A 20,929-nucleotide genomic window follows, 5' to 3' on the forward strand; every position below is an offset into this window, starting at 1 on the left:
CACACGTTTAACCTAGACGTGTTTGGCTGAGATGTTATCCAGCATATAGCACAGCTTTCCCCAAACTCCCTCTGTGTCAATTCAACACTTCTGACATTCTGCACAGTTTTCTGGAAAACCTGATTCTGGTTGGTCAGTAGTTAAATTCTGCAGAGACTATATGGATGGATGGATGGATGGATGGATGGATGGCTGGCTGGCTGGCTGGATGGATGGATGGATGGATGGATGGATGGATGGATGGATGGATGGATGGATGGATGGATGGATGGATGGATGGATGGATGGATGGATGGATGGATGGATGGATGGACGGACGGACGGATGAGATGGGTGGATGGATGGATGGATGGATGGATGGATGGATGGATGGATGGATGGATGGATGGATGGATGGATAGATAGATAGATAGATAGATAGATAGATAGATAGATAGATAGATAGATAGATAGATAGATAGATAGATAGATAGATAGATAGATAGATAGATAGATAGATAGATAGATAGATAGATAGATAGATAGATAGATAGATAGATGATGGATGGATGGATGGATGGATGGATGGATGGATGGATGGATGGATGGATGGATGGATGGATAGATAGATAGATAGATAGATAGATAGATAGATAGATAGATAGATAGATAGATAGATAGATAGATAGATAGATAGATAGATAGATAGATAGATAGATAGATAGATAGATAGATAGATAGATAGATAGATAGATAGATAGATAGATAGATAGATAGATAGATAGATGAACAGAAATATTAATAATTTGTTGCAGTTTAAGCAAGATGTGCATATTCATAATGTTCATTATTGCAAAATTAACCCCTTCAGGGAGTAAACATTCACCATTTCGCCATTTCAGAAGAAAGTCAGATTTTCTGAACTTGAGCTTTATACACTAACATGAGCAAGTGACAGTTGTGAAATCAGTGTCCAAAGTCAGTCAAGTGGATATTTTTTATGCATATTTCCTTCAAAAACCTGCCATAGTCTGACACTAATGTGCTGATGGTAGCCGTGTGTTGTTCCCCAGGTGAGTTTGGTGAGGTTTGCAGTGGCCGTCTGAAGCTCCCCAGCAAGAGAGAAATCTACGTGGCCATCAAAAGTCTGAAGGCAGGATACTCGGAGAAGCAGAGGCGGGACTTCCTGAGCGAGGCCAGCATCATGGGCCAGTTCGACCACCCCAACATCATCCGACTGGAGGGAGTCGTCACCAGATGTAAGTGACTGAACATGTACCTTCGTGTTCACCTTCACCCAAAGGCTTTGAAAATGATAGACTGAAACGTTTTCAAGTATGTAAACATACGCTTCATTGTAAACACTGAGGGGAAAATAAGCTGTTTCGGAAATAGTTTTGCAGGTTTTCAATTGCACACTTGAGTCCATTGCTCAGTGCGTGGTGTGACAAAATATGATTATTGTGACTACACCGACAACCTTTTCCGCCACAGCGGTCACAGAGTGTTTTCATGGCGTTGTGATTAAGAGCCAGATGGAGGTGTGCTGTATACGCACTGATGTGCTCAGCCTTGGGGAGGACAGAAACAGAGCTCGACTGTTCCACCTGAATGGATCTGTTGAGTTGGATCTGACCACACAAGAGGATTGGAAGACAAAGACTCGCTACAGCAGATGTACTGCAGAGCAAGCCTAGAGTCTCGGTTAAAGCATGACTAAACATCCCATCTGTAAATGTACCTGTTAAAGGGATAGTTCGCCTAAAAACGAAAATTAGCCCATGATTTACTCACCCTCAAGTCATCCTTGGTGTATATGACATTCTTGTTTCAGGTGAATACAGTCGGAGAAACTGTAGCTTTATAATGGCAGTGAACGGCTTTTTTTGTTTTGAAGTGCATCTATCCATTCTATCTTTACAAACTGTAATCTCTAACTTCCGCTAACTGTCGTACGCGTGTTCACGAGAGACTGGCGTTCCAGCGTATGACGTAGCACTCAGGCGTAGCATAAGTTCCAATTACATAGAGGATAGAGCAAAACAAAACTTGGTTCTCACGAGAACTAGCATATTCTCATAGGAGAGTCCTACATCATACACTGGAACGCCAGTCTCTTGTGAACGCGTGTACGACAGTTAGTTGAAGTTAGAGATTACAGTTTGTAAAGGTTTACATTTTTTTACACAAACACATCGCTTCGCTTCAGAAGGCCTTTATTAACCACCCGGAGCCGTGTGGAGCAGTTTTATGATGGATAGATGCACTTTTATGGACCTCGAAACAGAAACAAAATTTTTTTTTCAATTTTTTTATATAACTCCGATTTAATTTATCTGAAAGAAGAGTGTCATATACACCTAGGATGACTTGAGGGTGAGTAAATCATGGGCTTATTTTCATTTTTGGGTGAACTATCCCTTTAACTGTTTACTTACCCTTCATTAGGGAATGTTTGGCTTCTTGAACACTTTTCAATAAGAAATTGTTATGGCCCTTTCAAACCGGACGCGTAACGGAAAAGCGAAGCAGAAAACTAATATTTTGCGTCAAAACCATTTACATCAGCCGCAACAGGAATTTGCGATGTCTGTGACATTTCAGAGCTCCAACATTCCAAAACATGCGCGGTGACAGCTGAGAAAACATGGACACTTCCTCATTCAGTGAATATGAGCTTTTCATTTTATTTAAAAGACCGAAAAGAAGGTTTTGGGTGCACCCAGTCTTAAAAGGGTGGTTGCATGCGATTTCACTTTATTAACTTTAGTTAGTGTGTAATGTTGCTGCTTGAGCATAAACAGTATCTGCAAAGTTACAGCGCTGAAAGTTCAATGGAAACGGAGATATTGTCTTTTAAAGTTATGGCAGTTTATTGCCTACAAAAACGGCCGGTTTGGACTACAACAAGCTTCTTCCCGGGTTGTTGACATCATAAACCCTTGCTATTAACATAAACACTGCCCCCGCGAACACGCAACAAAATGGGCGAGGCCACGTCGCAGTCATTACGAAAGAGAGAGAGCTGCTGCAGAACTACAAACTATATTTGGCCATCTAACCGATCTAAGACCATTGGGTTTTTCGGAGGGATGGGCTTCATAGAAGCAAGAAGAAAATACTGCGTAAAAAAAAAAAGAAGTATTAAGACATGTTATACTGCTCCCCATAAACACAACCAAGCCTAGAAAAAAAACACGGAACCACCCCTTTAAAGAACAGAGAGTCTGAAGGGGGAGTATGCTAATCTTGTACAGGAGATAAAACTTTATCATGGCCGGTTCCGCACTTACTTTCAAATGTCCGTGGGATAATTTGAGGAGCTCCTCCAGAGACAGTAGCAGCGCATCTGATGAGATAAACTACACACTTCAGGGAACCAATCGATCCGGAGCTGCTGTGTTTCCAGTTGAGTCACAATGTAAACATTCAAGTGCCACAGACATACGGACCGAAACACATTCACTTTCCATAGTCGCGGACACAATTAATGTTAGGTTCGAAAAAAATCTACGAGTTTTAACTCAAAAGGTTATGTTATCGCTGTCTGTAGCCTACAGTGGGCAAACACAGCTGCATCTGTACAGCTGTAAACACAACTACAGCTGTAATCTCGTGAGAAATGCCATACCTGGCAAGGGTTAATGTTGATTGAATAGCTAATGACATCAAATGGACATTTCGTGACCTTTGTTTCATTGTATGTGACTGGTTTAAGCCTTTTCTGTCGCTGCGAGTGTTAAAAAAATCGTCATCGAAGCGAAAAAAATAAACACAGTTTTTTCACCGTAGCACATTCACAGCTGATCAACAAAAAAAAAATTGCGTCAAGTGTGAAAGGACCTTTATGCAGAACGTTAATATTATGTTAAAATAATATTAAGTGAACCTAAGTATTCAACTGTTTTTTTTTTTCAATTTGGCACGCAACTCGTTCTGCATTGCTTGTTCAAGGACAGTTATTTAGTTTGTTGAGAAAAGGTTCTGCTGTTACTCTGCAATTTATTTTCACTTGGTTGATGATGCATTTTTTGTCTTTTACCAAAAGGCAAACCCCCAAAACACCCTAGCAAAAGTATAGGAACCAGTGTTATTTTAGTATCGTTGAAATACTATAGTTTTTAATAATATTTTTGAATGTTTTTTTTTTATTCTTCACCATTTTCTTCATTAAATAAATGTAAAACTCTATACTCTAAAAAATGCTGGGTTAAAAAATAACCCAAGTTGGGTTGAAAATGGACTAACCCAGCAATTGGGTTGTTTTAACCCAGCGGTTGGGTTAAATGTTTGCTTAAAACAACCCAATTGCTGGGTTAGTCCATTTTCAACCCAACTTGGGTTATTTTTAACCCAGCATTTTTTAGAGTGTAGTATCTTGAGTAGAATGTCAAATATTGTTGGCTTTTAAACATTAGAAGTTGCAGCAACATAAAGAGCATTACAAAGCAACATTCTTACAACATTGTTAATGCAAATGTTGTCAGGAATATTATACTAACCTTTAAATAGCATTATAGTCACATTAAAAGAAATACACATTTTAATATGCTTGCAACCCAAAATAAATTGTTTAGAACATTATACAGTCAAACCAAAAATTATTCAGACACCAGATATAATTTGTTACTAGTGGGTGCAGGGCACTATAGTTCATTTATGTAAGTGAGGATAGCAAAATAAAGTAAACTGTGACATATTATACACCAAAATTCTTCACACAGTGGACTACCAGTAAAATTATCCAGACACTTTGACCTGACCATGTTTTGCTTAAGTGTATTTTCTTTCATTTTCTTTAACTCGTTCTGCATTGTTTGTTCAAGGACAGTTATTTAGTTTGTTGAGAAAAGGTTCTGCTGTTATTCTGCAATTTATTTTCACTTGGTTGATGATGCATTTTTTGCCTTTTACCAAAAGGCAAACACCCAAAACACCCTAGCAAAAGTAAAGGTACCAGTGTTATTTTAGTATCGTTGAAATACTATAGTTTTATATCTACACCAGATATAATTTGTTACTAGTAGGTGCAGGGCACTATAGTTCATTTATGTAAGTGAGGATAGCAAAATAAAGTAAACTGTGACATATTATACCCCAAAATTCTTCATACAGTGGACAACCAGTAAAATTATCCAGACACTTTGACCTGACCATGTTTTGCTTAAGTGTATTTTCTTTAATTGCTACTGCGACCTTTTACACCACAGACTGAACAAAATGAAGCATTGCTTGGTAATTTGTTGACCTAAATTGGTATTATCTAATTGTGTACTTAAGCTGACAGCTGATTGGTTGATTGTAATCCATTACATACCTTCTTTCTATCAAAGTTATCTGACATTGTCAAGATGAATTTCTTGTCATATTTTATTACCATTTACTAAACTATAGCTAATAAACTGTGATAATGTGTGAAAATGTGGAAGGTGTCTGAATACATTTTGGTTTGACTGTACATATGTTATCTAGGAACTTTTATGTGAGGCCACTTTCTTCTTGCGTTAAATATTATTTGTGTTTGTTTTCCCTTTTATTGCTTGTTTCTCCAATCTTCGACTGCCGTTTTGCACGTATATGTTTGTGGCCTATTGCCGTTGTCTAAATTGGATCTTAATCGCAGACAGAGATAGACTTACACTGGGTTATATGTGTTGGGAGCCTTTAAGAGTCTCATTATCTCATCAGTAATGGGGGAGAGCTTATCGAAGAACTTCAGCTTTCACCAGACGCCAAACAAAAACCCTTTCTTTCAAGTGTCATTATGACTGAACCGACGTCTGCGGCTCTCCACACTACCTATAGAGCACAACAATGAGAGTATGCATATTTATGACTTCATGAATATTAATAATTTAAATAGTTAATTGGATGTGTTTTAAGTGTCATAAATATTCAGCAGCGCACATACGAACAGCGAAGTCTCGACATTTCTTATTCATTTTTCGCTCTGTTCTCTCTAATGCGGAATGCTAATTTTGACCTTTTGTTAGCATTGGTTTGTGCAGTTTACAGAACTATTTTCTGCGTAAATCGAGTTTGCTTTTCATTTTGAAAAGGCAGACGCTGCCTAATTGCCTGTCTTCCAGTTATAAGTGGTGTATTTATGTTCTGAGCAAATATCAGGGGCTCAGGGTTAAAGCTCAGTTCAGTATCTCTCGGAGCACACAGACTATTCGGAAGAACAAAGTAGCGGTTTAAGTGAGAGTAATGCATTCAACATTGGGCTGCACTTTGACCTCTGTCTTCATGGAATAGAGCGGTCCTCTGTCGGAATCTAAAAAAAGCCTACTTTTGACGGGGTAAAAGAGAGTTTAGAGGAAGATGTAGAGGGAAACTATGAGACATTCTTAGAAACAAGCATGAGGGGTTATAAATGGACACCGCTTATTTGTTTACTAATTTTAAAATCTTGAAGATGTGTGCCTTGTAAAAAAAAATGTGTTTACACTAATTACAGTGTAAATACTGTGTAATACATTTAATTGCTAAGTAATATTGGTCCATTTCCCATAGTTGCATATTTGCTTATTAGTTGCTTCATATTACTAGGATATTGGCTGTTTATTAGTACTTATAAAGCACATATTAATGTCTGATGCATGACCACATTCTGCATCCCTAATCCTACCCAATACCTATATTTAACAACTACCTTATTAACTATTAATAAGCAGTAATTAGGAGTTTATTGAGGCAAAAGTTGTGGTTAATAGTTAGTATTAGTGAGAATTTAACCCTAAACTAAAGTATGGCTGTTCTATTATTTAACTGCATGTGCTTAGTGCTAGTGTTATAATAAGGTCTTGGTTTAGGGTTAGTTGCCTATAATTATGCATAATTTACTGTTATCACTACAGTAAGTACATGTAACATGTAACAAGGACACTGTAAAATAAAGTGTTACCAAAATATATATTTTCTTGGGGACGTTACATTTTATTTGGAAGACTCCTTATTACAGTGTAATTACAATGTAAGTACAGTGTAATACATTTAATTGCTAAGTAATATTGGTCCATTTCTCACTACTAGTTGCTTATTAGCATGCATATTATTAGGATATTGGCTGTATATTAGTACCTATAAAGCAAATATTAATGCCTTATTCAGCATGACCATATTCTACATCCCTAATCCTACCCAATACCTAAACTTAACAACTACCTTATTAACAATTAATAAGTAGAAATTTAGGAGTTTATTGAGGCAAAAGTCGTAGTTAATAGGTAGTTAATTGTGAGAATTGGACCCTAAACTAAAGTCTGACTGTAATATTAATTTTAACAACATGTACTTGGACACGTGTTAGGATAAGGGTTTGTTTTAGGGTTATTTGCATTTAATTATGCTTTATTTAACATATGTAACAAGGACATATGTATAATTAAGAATTTCCTTTTTAATTACAACTTCTCTGATTAAGCTATTTGACATTCTTACATATAAAAGTTGAATTTACACTTTTGTGTAAGATATTATTTTTGTGATAATTTGTAATTTGTCTTAGGGAATATACTTAAATATATAAATTTTAACTAAGCATATTACAGATTCTGAAAGGGTAAAGTGATAGTCATGTCACTGTCCATATGGCCGCATGTATTCTGGCCTTGGGGGTTGTGAATAGTTGCACGTATGACAGCGTAGAAAGGCAATTTCACAGATCACTGCTCAGCAGGTCAGTGGCTGCAGGGCCGAGGAGAGGGCAAGGGAACAGCAGGGACAGCTCGCTAACCTTTAACTCCAAACAGTTATTCAAAACATCCATTTCTAACAGCTCTCAGCATTAAAATCCTTCCATTTTGGACTGAAAAGAAACCTTAAAAAAAACTGAAATATGCAGGGTGTCTCAATATATCACTGCACGATCATTCATAAGCTTCTTCACAATTCATAAATGAGTCATTATTTTTATTCATTTCCAGGAAATATTTAAAATAATTTTTGTAGTGAATACATGTTCTTTTGTTTTTGCTCAGCTCTAAAATATTTCATAAAATATTGAATTGGCACACAGACTCTTTGGACGAACAAAGTAACGATTTGAGTGAAAGCAATGCATTTTGCACTTTGACCTGCAGCCTCTAAAAAAAATCCTTGTAGGATTCTGTTTAAAAATCCAGTAATCTCAAACATCTACAAAAGTAATGGAAAAAATGGAAGTTAATTTGTAAACCCTGGCATGGTTCTTGTAACCTGATTGAAAACACTCACAAAAGGCTTTCCCTTGCGTCATTTTGACCCAAAACAAATTCACTAAATAAGTGGTTTTGGAGTTGACTTTTGTCTCACTTGAACCAAGAATACACAAAAACAAATTTGAATGGATTCGAGTAGTTTATGTGGTTGAAATTAAAAAAAAGTAACAAATCCTTCCCTCACGTGTAAATTTTGACCCCCTTAGGAATGAATGGAATGCGAGGAATGCTTCAATATACTTACAAAAACTTAAACAATGCTCAAAATAAAAACTAAAAATGCTACAACTTTACAAAAAACATATTGTATAATGTCTATTGTCCACATGTTATTATATTTTTCTACAAGAGGTCGGCAGAGACACCCAAACTGACCCAATATGAGCAATTTTGAGCTGATTTGAGCTGTTTTTTGCATGTAATGGAGAGTTCATTTGAAGTTGAAAGAATGTGAAGAATGTGCTTAAATTATATTTCTTGATAAAATCTAGAAATTTAAAGGTGCATAAAATAAAAATCTCCAAAATAATGCATAAAAAATAGAAAAAAAAAAATATTATAAAAACGAAATGATATAAGCTTTCTGGACAAAAAAAAAGTATAATTGTAGGGCTTTCGGGCCATTTTGACCCGCAAGGGAAAGATTTGTTATAGGATGCGAGGAGAGGATGAAGATAATAAAATGTATTTTGCTACAAAAATGAAATTAAAAATGCTGTGCAGGAACTTCTGGGAACACTTGAATGATGAGTTGGTGAATCAAGTTTTAACTGGTTTATTGAATAAACAGGGCTGCCGCCAAATAGTCAACTAAACATTAGTCGATGAGAAAAGACTTAGTCAACCAATATCATTTAGTCAGTCGCGAAAAAAAACAAAAACAAAAAAACATTAATTGGCGAAGTGACAGTCTGTGACGGACAGATTATTAACACAGCTGGTCCATGTGGTAATTATGTTGGGTAAGAAATCCAAACATTTGCCTATCATTCATGGGCCTCAAACATGTCATTTGAAATATGCAAGTAGTAGCCTAACGTTAGCCAGTTTACATGGCCACGCGCTAATTAATGTTAACCTAGATAAATGTGCACTATTATTAGGGACATATTCAAGCGTTTGTACAGAGTAGGGACGTGGCTGGTTAAATTAGTACCGGACGAGTTTAACTTAACCTGCATTTCTCTCTATAGGCACATCCATTATACATAGTTAAGGCCTTGATATACTCATGGCAAAATATTTTTCTGTTCTTAATTTAGGGGTAAAACAAAGTTCGAAATATGTGACCAGCGATATACTGTATATATCTGACGCCGCCCACATTGCTGAGTGTGCCGTTTAGATGAACATGTAAATATGTGCTGCGTGCTTTCCTCTCAATAACAAAATAAACACAACAAAATGGAAAAAACAGCAAGCATTTTTTTAATAAAGCATAACAAAAACATCTGATCATAGCAACGTAGATATGTTTGCAGGAGCTCTGGAGTTTGTCACTCTAGTCGTCACGTCACGTTTATTTATATAGCACTTTATACAATAGTTTGCTTAAAATCAAGCAGCTTTGCCATATTAAACATGAAAAACAGTGTCAGTGTCTCATTTCATAAGAAGTACAACTTAATTTTCTACTGTAAAGCAGCTGTCCAGTGTGTTCATGTTTTCACTCGCGGAGGTCTGACCTCTACAGACTGAACAGGCCAAATGAACCGGAAAATATTTCAAGGTGAAAGAGGCGGAGCCTCCACACACACCTACCTATTACATAATCGCCACGGACCAATGGTAGTACAAAGGTGTTTACCAGCCAGAGCAAACTTTTCTGGAAAGTTCGCTTTAGCAAGCTGTTTCGAACTGCTCAAACGAAGTTCGTTTTGGCCTGATTTTGTTCGAAATGACATCACATTAGTTCGTTCTTCAATTTTGCTTGAAGTATATCAGAATTTAACCCAGAAATTGGGTTGTTTTAAGCAAACATTTAACCCAACCGCTGGATTAAAACAACCCATTCACTGGGTTAAAACAACCCAACCGCTGGGTTTGTCCATTTTCAACCCAACTTGGGTTATTTTTAACCCAGCATTTTTTAGAGTGTAGTTTGTTAACAATTATTAAAATGTTCCATACAGACACATTCATAATCATTACTTTTGCCAGTATTCTGCAGCAAGCTTTATTCATATTTGAATAGGCTGATTATTATTATTATTATTATTATTGTGGTTTAGTATTTTTCACAATGTAGAACAATGTTTGCAATGTTACAGGCTATAATACTGAGGCCATTTTCCAAAACGATTCTGGCCTCCCAATGTTATCTTTCAGGGATCATTTTAGCAATGTACACAAAGACGCTTTTGTAAATGTAGTTTTTATTGTATTTTTTTTTTTTCTGCTTGTGGGCTCTCTGATCAACAAATCCAAAACAGAGGCCCAATCAACAGCACTTTATCAGAATAATGTTCCAAACGCTCCCTCTCGCTGTGATTGCTTCCATTGTTATGTAGATGGTGGGACTAAAAGAAAGCTTTGGAAATAGCCCTTTTAATTGCTATCTCGTCATTTGTCAGAAAAGTTATGATGATTCCGTATCTTTCATTTCCTCCTTTATGTGCCAACAATCGCCTAATCTGGAAGCATTCAATTTGGAGGAGGCTATCATCTCCTCTCATCGGGCTCTTTCCACCGCAAAGGATTTTCCTCCTAACGAAGTGGCTGCTATTTCGAGAAAGCATTCATTAAAACCGCCGCTCTTTTGTTTAGGGGACAATGAAAGTTTAAAGCCCAAAGTTTAAACTCTTGTGTTAAATTACGTTAACTCTTGTGGTAGATTAAGGGCTGCGATGTACCTCGGGGTCTCTTCTGTGCTGTTCTTGCCAACAAAGAGGACTTGGAAAGCAACTCTAAGTTGCTAAGTACATCATGTGTCATTTAGTTAAAACACCATTTGGAAAATCAATAAGATTGTAAAGTTGAAGAACAGCGCCTTTTGTTCTTTTTGTTCATAATCGTAGCAGGATGACACAAAGTGGGCCGTCGGGGCATCAACCTGGTCAATATCTCTTTATTCCTATAAGTTAGTACCTTGTATATCAAAGCCCAGGAATATACGGAGATATGAGTTCTGCGGTTCCCACAGTAACCGCTGTCGAAATAAAACCTCTTTAATGGGGGTGTAAAATCAATACTCTATTTGCAATAGGGGTTCTCGCGCTATGGGTGAGCCAGCATTGAGAATGAGCCAATCTGCTTGCCTGATTTGAGCTTGTTAAGGGGTGTCACTGCTTGGGGTCCTGATGGGACGACTGCAGGCCAAATGTAAAACCTCTTGTGTGCCGCTCTGCACACAAACATATGTTTATACACATGCACTCAAGCTGGTGCGCCTCCCTCCCCATACGCAATTACACAATCCGCCTCGTATCTGATGTCACAAAGCAATTTTTTATCGCCTACACACACTCACTGTGAATGTCAAATCACCTGCAACAAAGGTCTGTTTCCTTTAATGATTATCCTACAGTCCTGGTTAGAACTAAATCACAGGGGCATTGCATTACACAGATGAGGTGTTATGTGATATTGATTACCGAGTTTGTTGCAGGTATTAATTTTTTATTTTTTTGTACCGAACCTGCAATACAAACATGTAGGTCATAGGGACTCCACTGGGAATAGATTTATCCAGCAATTTTCCCCGGTAAGTACGTATAGAGTTCAAGAGATTCTGTGCAAAATGCCTTTGACAGCCGCGTGCTGTGACAGCTTTATCTAAGTGGATATGGTTTTTAAAACTCTGTCCTAGATATCACAACACATGTAGACCTGGATCCATGCTGTTATCTTCACCAGAGACAATGACAGCTTAATCTTTATTTCGGGCCTTTATAGTCACATTTACATTTTACATTTACTCATTTATCAGACTCTTTTATCTAAGTCGACGACAGTGCAACAACACAAGCAATTCATAATTTTTGTGTGTCTTCAAAAGTCTTTACTGTCACTTTTAAACAACTGAATCAAGAGAAATACATATTAAAAAGAATAAACGACTTTTCATAACTTCTTTTATTCCTAAAAGTTTGTTTTTAACACATAATAGCATCATGTGATCACTGTAAGAAAAACAATCCATAGAAAAGGACTTAATTCTTAAACACAACAGAAAAGAATGCAATGCGTAATTCAAAATACGGGGAAAAAACTGTAAAGCTTTATTTTACAGTGTCCTAATAACATGTTACATGTAGTTACTGTAGTAATAACTATAAATTATGCATAATTACCAACATGTCCTCCAACCAATACGCCTAAATAGGTCATTTGTCACTTCCCTGAAATACAACCCATAGGAGCGTTTACTAAAGTTGTGCCCCTATCGACAACAGGACACTTTCATTTTAATGCTTTCTTTCCTTTTATTTGCTTCATATTTCAGGTTTTGCGTAGCTCAATTGATAGAGCATTGCAAAATACAACATCTTGTAATCATGTGATCATGCAATCGTGGGTTCGATCCCAGGGAACGCATGTGCTCATAAAGTGTATAAATCACTGGGTAGGTTTAGGGGTGGAGTGGGTGTAGTTGTTAATAAAAAACAGTTTTTTGCTAAATGGAAATATGACAAATGGTGATAAAAAGTCCACACATTGCATTTAAATAAACTCGCATTTCATGACGACAGACGTAACACGACACTGTCACTATTTTTTACGCCAGCTAGAGGGCGGATGACTTTAAAACGTAAATAAAGGTCGTAATAAGGTGCATGAAAAATTACCTATAGAGAGTTTTTGGAGGACAGTCTGATAATTACATGCAACTAACCCTAAAGTAAGTACTATTACTATTACTAATTACTATTACGCAGTACTTAAATGTATTATTACACTGTAACACAGACACCTTAAAATAGTGTAACCGACAAAAGGCAATACAGGATATTCCCTTGTATTAACACAAAACATTGTCTCCTGAAGAATAATTTGCACACCTGCCCTAACTGTATTTAGTGTTACCTTCAGGGTTTTTTGATCTTCACAGTATGTAAATCTGTAGCTCTGTTGAAACGTTGAAGCTCTGTACCTGAGGCCACACTTAGTAAGCCACCAGTAACATCAACTGCTAATTCACTCCCGCACACACAGAGCTCATTGTAGATGGCTGCTATTCCAGCCACGCAGGGTTCACGAAGGGTTAAACACATTCGTCTCTTTGTAGAAACAAAGCAGAAAGAGAAGAACAGGTCTTGAGGGTGAAATCACAGAGATATGCCTGCCCTCTGTTCATAAGACATGTGATGCTAATGCAGGAAGCCCTCAATGAGCTCTATTGTGCGCTTTTGAGATAGCGAGCACACGACTCCTCCGGATGGAGATGCTTGTGTGTGCTTGTGGTTGTGCCGTAACCTTTTTGTAACTCGTCAGGAAAATATGCCTCATCAGATGTCCAGATGATCGCTTGATAACGCATGAATTAGAGGGGAAATTAAAAAAAAATCCCCTCAAGGTTGCCAGAGATTAATGTCAAGAGCGAGTCTTTCAGAGCTGTTTCCGAAGAGCTCATAATAAGGAGTGTTTTATTAGTTAAACGCCTGCTGTAATCATGGCTGGCGGTTGTTTTAGCTCTTAAACCCACGTACAAAATCAACACTAGGTGACCTTTCAAAAAGATTTGCCAGAGCTGTTTTATTACCATAGATTTAGTACAAAGTTTAGTCAAGCCTTTAGTATGAAATTAATTTTCTTGGTAAATTCCAGCTTTTGAAACCAATTCCGATCTGGAGGACACCCGCGTTAGAGATTTGATATTTGTTAAAGGCACGTACGTGATCTTGTTAAATCCTCACATCTGCCCTTGTGGTGTTTAACTGCACGTCCATCTCGCGTTTTCTCTCTCTGGGCTCGGCTGTAGGCTGTTACTCTGAGGTCAGGGCCCCGGGAGGCTGCCGTAAGCTTCTCTGATCGGATCCACTGCCTCGGCCACCCGCCCTTTCAGGATCAATGCCAGTTGCCGCTTCAACTGTCTTTCTGATAAAGTGGTCACACACACACACACACACACACACACATAGTGACATCAGATTGCCACCCGTCGCCGTGCCATTCCCAGAACACAGTGCGCCGTGGTCCGTTCCCTCTCTTTCTCTTTCTGCGGCTGACAGCTACATTAGTCTCCCTCTGAAAAGTAAAAGGAATTGCATTTTTTCCTCCCTTTTTTCGGATGAGACATGGGGGGTTAGGTTTGGGGGTGTCTTGAAAGGCATTTATCTCAGTGAGATAGTTATTTAATTTCAGGTGATGTATAACCAGCCAGTTGCCGTGGTGATGCTCAGAGGGGGGTGATCAAACCTGTTTTTCACAAACTCATAGAGGCATATATATATATATATATATATATATATATATATATATATATATATATATATATATATATATATATATATATATATATATATATATATATATATATATATATATATATATATATATATATATATATATACAGTATATGACTAGAGCACATATCTCAGTATTCCAGAGTGAAGAGGTCCGGAATATAAGTCATTTATCAGCACTGACACAGCTAGTGTTTACACGTCCCTGAGAGAGAGAGGAACAACAGCCCACAACTGAGCGCTTAAACACTGATACACTGACACACATTCTGTGTACTCATATGTTTTTTGGAGTAGTAACTGAGGACTTTTTTTTTTAACAAAAAATGCCATTTGACACATTTTTACCCCCTGATTTATTTACCACAGCCATTTTGCATCAATGTTGTTATTGTTAAAGGTCCTGTTTTTCCTGATTTTTTGAAGCTTTGATTGTGTTTACTGTGTGCAATATAACATGTGTTCATGTTTCGCGTGTAAAAAATCACAGTATTTTTCACACAATTTACGTATACCGCTGTTTTCACCGTCCTAAAAACGGCTTGAGGATTTCCTTATTCTATGAAGTCCCTCCTTCAGAAATACGTAACGAGTTCTGATTGTGCCAGCGGTTCCCGTGTTGTGACTCGACAGCAGCTTAGCGCACGTTGCCCGGAAAGGTCACGCCTCTTACCATAACGGGGAGATGCATGCGCTCAAAGTACAGCATCCCTGAAGGCCAAACAAAGGTGATTTGACTCCGGGATGAAAATAACAGCGTCTGGACGACATGGCGACAAGCACACTACAAACGCAACCGAAAGCAACACTTCCTCTTCTCCACGTGGGAGAGCAACAAGACCACACCCCCTTTTTTGCGTATTCTTGTGGGCGGAGGTTAGTCGACAAACTGTTCTACTGACGTCATTAAAGCAGGATGTACAGGGATTTAGTCCAAACCGGCCGTTCGCTGTAGGGTTTGAAAGGGAACTTCTGTTAAATAAAATATCTCGCTTGGCACTGAACTTTGAGCTTTATAATTTTACAGGTATTATTTATGCTCTAACAGCAACATTACACACTAACTAAAGTTTGAAAAATGGGATCACGAAGAACAGGACCTTTAACTTAACTAATTAAAACTAAACCATATTCAATCATTGAGATTAAGCTGAAATAAAATATATATGAAATTAGTTTTCTAGACAAAAACACGTGAGTGCAGTGGTATCAATAAATAGTTAAATTGCCTTTTTGTCTCGCGTGTCCTTTTATGTTGCTTGCCCCCTTCCCAACGAGCACTTTCATTGTATTTTGTATGTATTGGTGTGTGTGGTGTTGTTATGGTGGCGGCGTGGGGTGTGTTGATCGTTAGTGAAGGCCCTGACTGAAACCCCATGGTACGCTACTGGAAATAAGCAGAGTGTACGCGCGTTGTGCACCCGCCTATAGGCACATGTTACTAACACTCATTTTAAATAACACAAAAAATACGCAAAAATCAATGGTGCAGTCATTTTCAGCTGCCTCAAAATAGCAACGCGCCAACAATGCACCTGAACACACCTAGTTTTCAGACCAGCACGCCTATGGGCGAACAGATGAGCGCGAGTACATTAACTATTAAACAATGTGACGCTGTAAGTGAAAATGATAACTGTGTTGGGCTGAAACTAGCAAAAAACACTTGCGAAGCGTGTGGCGTGTGTATGATAGGCCTCAACTAAAACCCTTAAAAAACGAAGACCATTTGCTAAGCTCCACCCTCGTTCGTTGATAACCGCAATAAACAGAAGATTTCAGTGAACAATGTTATTTTCAGTAATATACTGGACAGGATATAATTCTGGACTGGAATGAACTGTGACACTGCATATAATTTTTATCTGCGTTATATGTAAATTGTTAAATAAAGGAAAGGAAAAAATATACTTGTATTCTCTCTGGGTACCCTGTTTCACATTTTAACACACAAACACACACACACACACACACACACACACACACACACACACACACACACACACACATATATATATATATATATATATATATATATATATATATATATATATATATATATATATATATATATATATATATATATATATATATATATATATATATATATATATATATTATAACCTTAAAATTTTGGTTAAAACCATCAAAACACTAGCCTGACAAGCCAGACCCACATTAAGATGTTGGGTCTGCAAACTCACCATTGACAGGGCTCAATCCGAGGGGCGGGATAAACGTTTGTCTTTCAAATTCCCTCTGCATGCAATTGGATAGCGCCATGGGCGCCAACCAACCAGAGCAAAGAAGAAGGTGAAGCCGAGCTAACGCTAGTTGATAGACTTTCGGCGTATCCGGTAGGCAAAACTTCGAACATATCTTCTTTTCTTGAGAATGACTTCAGTGCCGTTCTTTGTTCTTTTCTCAAAGAAAAGCTTAACTCCAAGTCTTCCAGAATTGCGGCCAAAGCCGATTCAAAAGACCGCTGTTTGTCAGCTTCTTTGTTTACGAGTAGCACGCAGAACCTCCGAAACTCTGCCGTGACGTGCCGTCATTATGTTAAGCCCGCCCACCGACTCTACACACGCTGTGATTGGCCTGACCAGAGTTTGGTTTTTCCAGCTCTCAGGTCTACCGAGAGTTGCTAGACTACACTCGCGGCAAAATAAATGTTCTGCCGCTAGGGTGCGTCTAGATTTCTAGGCTATCAAAACACAGGACCTTACATTAAAAAAGAGCAAAAGCTTGACTGTGAAAATGCGGAAAGCATAAAAGATAATTTGTTTTTCTGGTGTACGGTTATCAACCAATTAAAATCATTTAGACCTTTTTCTGAAATTTTTTCTAAGCTTGTTTTAATATTGTGTAATATAGAAAATATAATTCAATAACACATTTTATTTGCTTAAGGGAATGTTTATAATTTATGCTTGTATCTCATCTGGGTGCTAACATCATAACCTCTTTCCTGCTATCTGAAGCACTGGATGCCCACTTAGCATTCAGTGTCTGTATTATGTACCTATAAGCCTCCTCTGTGGAGACCTACTTATGCTTGGCGTAGGTTTATACACTGTGCTGATATGCCCCTTTAACAAGGGCAAGCATGGTGTACATCACCAGAATCATACACACCGACTAATCAACAGGCACATTTGACACGGTCGTTTTACCCCAGCGGTCACGTTTTGATTCGTTCCGTCAAATCTGTACATGGACATTTCTGTCAAATGAAACGAAGGTTGCTAAATGGTGAACTCTCTGTGACCTGTGAATGATGTATTTAGGTCAGATGATTGAGAGCGATATGACAGAGCTTGTTAACCGAGACTCGACAAGGCACTGGAAAATTTTTCTGTTTATTTCACTCTGTCGCTTTATTTCAGATATCAGGTTGCAGATGATGCCCTGAAGTACATTGGTGGCAGCCGAAGTATAACTTATGTCTATTAGTGGTGGGAGTGCGTTTGTAAATCTCTTCCAAAAACTAGTTTGCTGCATTGTTGCCTAATATCTACAGAAGCAATACCTTGTAAGTGGGCATTCATGTATGCCTTCTTTTGTTAAAAAACACTTAATGGTATTGAAAAGAAGAGTTTGTCGTTTGAATATGCTAGTCTGTATGTAAATATGCTTATCCCACACACAGATTCATCTGATTGGTTGGTTAAAAAAACGTGCAGTTTGAATCTCGGCGACACTCACATTTGATTCCAACAGTGGCCACCCACATTTTCAATGGCCATATTATTGCAAACATTTTTCCCATTCATATAATATGTCTTTGTTAAAGGATTATAATCCATAAACCAGCCAGCTCTGAGGTGAATGACAACATTATAAACTTTGATTTGATACAAAAAGTATTTGAAAAGGGTACATACTGTGTACTGAACCATTTTAATGAGGGAAAGAACTACAATCCCACAAAGCATTGTAAATGACATAATCAAATAACAAAATGACAGATAAATATAAAACTATGGATTTAAAGCATAGCGAGGCTGACTATTACATCTTTTCATTGAGTTATTTTGGCATGATTTGCTTGTTTTGATTCTGATGGAGATTTATTTGCAGAATCATGTGTAATGTAGTTTTTAGCCAGGAATTCTGTTATTTTACTGGCAGCTTCAAAAAAAGCATATATTATCGATTAACAACTTTGTAGCTCACAGTAGTTCTGTTTTTAAAGGTTTGTAAGTTATCCGTTAAACAGTTTCTCTATGGAGAAAATGAACGGGTTTGTTTACTTGCACAGGTTGTTCATTTGGACCACAACGTGAAAATACAGTTTGGCATTAGCACATTGCTAAGCTAACATGTTGATCTAGTAGAATAAGAATCTCCAACAATAAATAGAAACACAAAAATTGAGTGAAATAGTGATGGAACTAATGAAATGTATCTCCACATCTACTTTTTGGATTAGTTAGCTAGCTGGCATACAATGCTTAGCATTTGGCTAACATGAGCTATCTTAAAAGAAGCAGCATTCTTTTGGATCCTTTGTGTCGGAAGTGCAATTAAAATGCTGTAAGCAGCTCTTTAGGTTTTTTAATCAATTACATGAACTTACAAATGTAGAATGTTACAATTACATTAATACTTGTCCAATTTGTTCATGGTTGTAGTGAGAGGGTGGTTGTGGTGTGTTGAGTTGACTGATTAATGCTGTTTTCTTAGTTTGGGGTCTGGAGCTTTGCCTCAGTCATTTGTAAAACAAACGTTGTGTTCTTTTAGCGTAAAACTGTCGAGATTACAGGAGATCTTCCTCTCGCTACCTGCCACCCATCCCTGCTCATGCCCACCACAACAGGTGCTGTGCCCTCCCATCGGCTCTCATTGACTGTCCTGCCCGCCCATCATGGCAACAAAGCTCTCTAATTGGTTCTCAGTGGATTAGCCGGGGTTAATTAACTGCTGTCTTTGATGGTGGAAGGCTCTGATGAAGGTCTGTCATGCTGAATAATGGGTCTGCACGGGAAAGAGGCAGAGTGTGGCCAGGGTTTAGTCTCCTCTCTTCTCTCCTTCATTCCTGTGTTTCAGCATCTCAGCTATAAAGGATTAATGACACCATTACCATGATTTATTTCTGTGTGGATTTGTGTAGAATCATCAATCTGTTGGGACATTTTATGTTTTTTCCCTTCCATCTAGGCTGATGGTAAATCTTGTATTTTTGTCTTTTTTTCTTCTTTATGTCTACAGGCAAGCCCGTGATGATTATTACAGAGTACATGGAGAATGGATCGTTGGATACTTTCCTGAAGGTGAGGAAGGCAAAACGCCCATGGCACAAGTCCACACCGATATTCACATGCCATTTAAGATGCTGCCTTACATTTAATTACCTACAGCCAATAAACGAGCATCGCTCAAGGGTATAAGCCACGGATACCTCCCTGAAAGTCTATTACTGAAGGGAAATTAAGCATGGAATGGATGCCTGGTCGAGGCAGCACGGATTCAGTTGCGTACTGTCCATTAGGGCTCTCGTATCTTGTCTGTTGTACAGCGAACGTGCCAAGGTTATTAGAGTTTGACTTTTTCAAATTTGCAATACTATTTTATTAGTAGAATAAGTCGACATGAAGTTGTAAAGTTACTTATAGTCAGTAGAATGTTGAAATACAGTGTTACCCGTCTTTGTTTTAGTAAACGATAATAACACTTGAGCGTGTATTTGAGTGAACGTGTTGCGAATGTGTTTTGTACAGAGACAGGAAGTGAGTAAATGAATTCGGTAGATTTATAATAAGGTTACGCTCGCTCCGCCAAGCTGCCATAACGTCTCCTCCGCAATCCTCACTAATTTATTATCGCCTTTGTCACCCAGCGGATCAGGCCATGAAGTTTTATTACGCACAGAACAGATACGTTTTCCTTTAAGTCAGGACTCTTTTTAATTGCCTACACTTTGAGAAAATGAAAATGAAATCTAACACCCCCCCACCCCTAAAAAAGGGCCTGTCTGAGACTTTCGATCTTTCTGCAGCGTACATAATGAATCCCATAAATACCCCCTTAGCCCACATAAAAAGCTAATATAATTATGGGGTCGGTTTTATGGCTAATAGCTCATAGTTCGGCCACCCAGCTACATGTGTTTAATTAGAAGACAGATCAGTTAAGCATCACTTACTAGTAGAAAAACAAATTATTTCTCTCCGTCTCTATATCTGCCTCTCTCTGCTCTTCCTGTAAGTAGTGTGGCTTCTGACAGTAGATTGATAACAACCAGTTGATCAGGCCGGACGATCAATCAGCGGCCACATTTCACAAAACACAGCGTAATTAACTTACCCACATTATGATGCATGAAACACTATACGAGAGCATGTT

General features: G+C 37.9%; 1 protein-coding gene across 1 annotated transcript in view; it reads left to right on the top strand.

The window, feature by feature from the left end:
- epha4b (eph receptor A4b) overlaps window positions 1–20,929 on the top strand; it is a 170,473-nt gene that overhangs the window by 136,405 nt on the left and 13,139 nt on the right. Inside the window, exons 11-12 of the mRNA XM_079818802.1 lie at window positions 1,053–1,238; window positions 19,796–19,857. Of these exons, the coding sequence (XP_079674928.1) occupies window positions 1,053–1,238; window positions 19,796–19,857 (248 nt within the window). The remainder of the gene's footprint in view (window positions 1–1,052; window positions 1,239–19,795; window positions 19,858–20,929) is intronic.

Source organism: Gobio gobio (assembly GCF_949357685.1).
Source record: "Gobio gobio genome assembly, chromosome: 6".
In the NCBI taxonomy this organism is placed as follows: domain Eukaryota; kingdom Metazoa; phylum Chordata; class Actinopteri; order Cypriniformes; family Gobionidae; genus Gobio; species Gobio gobio.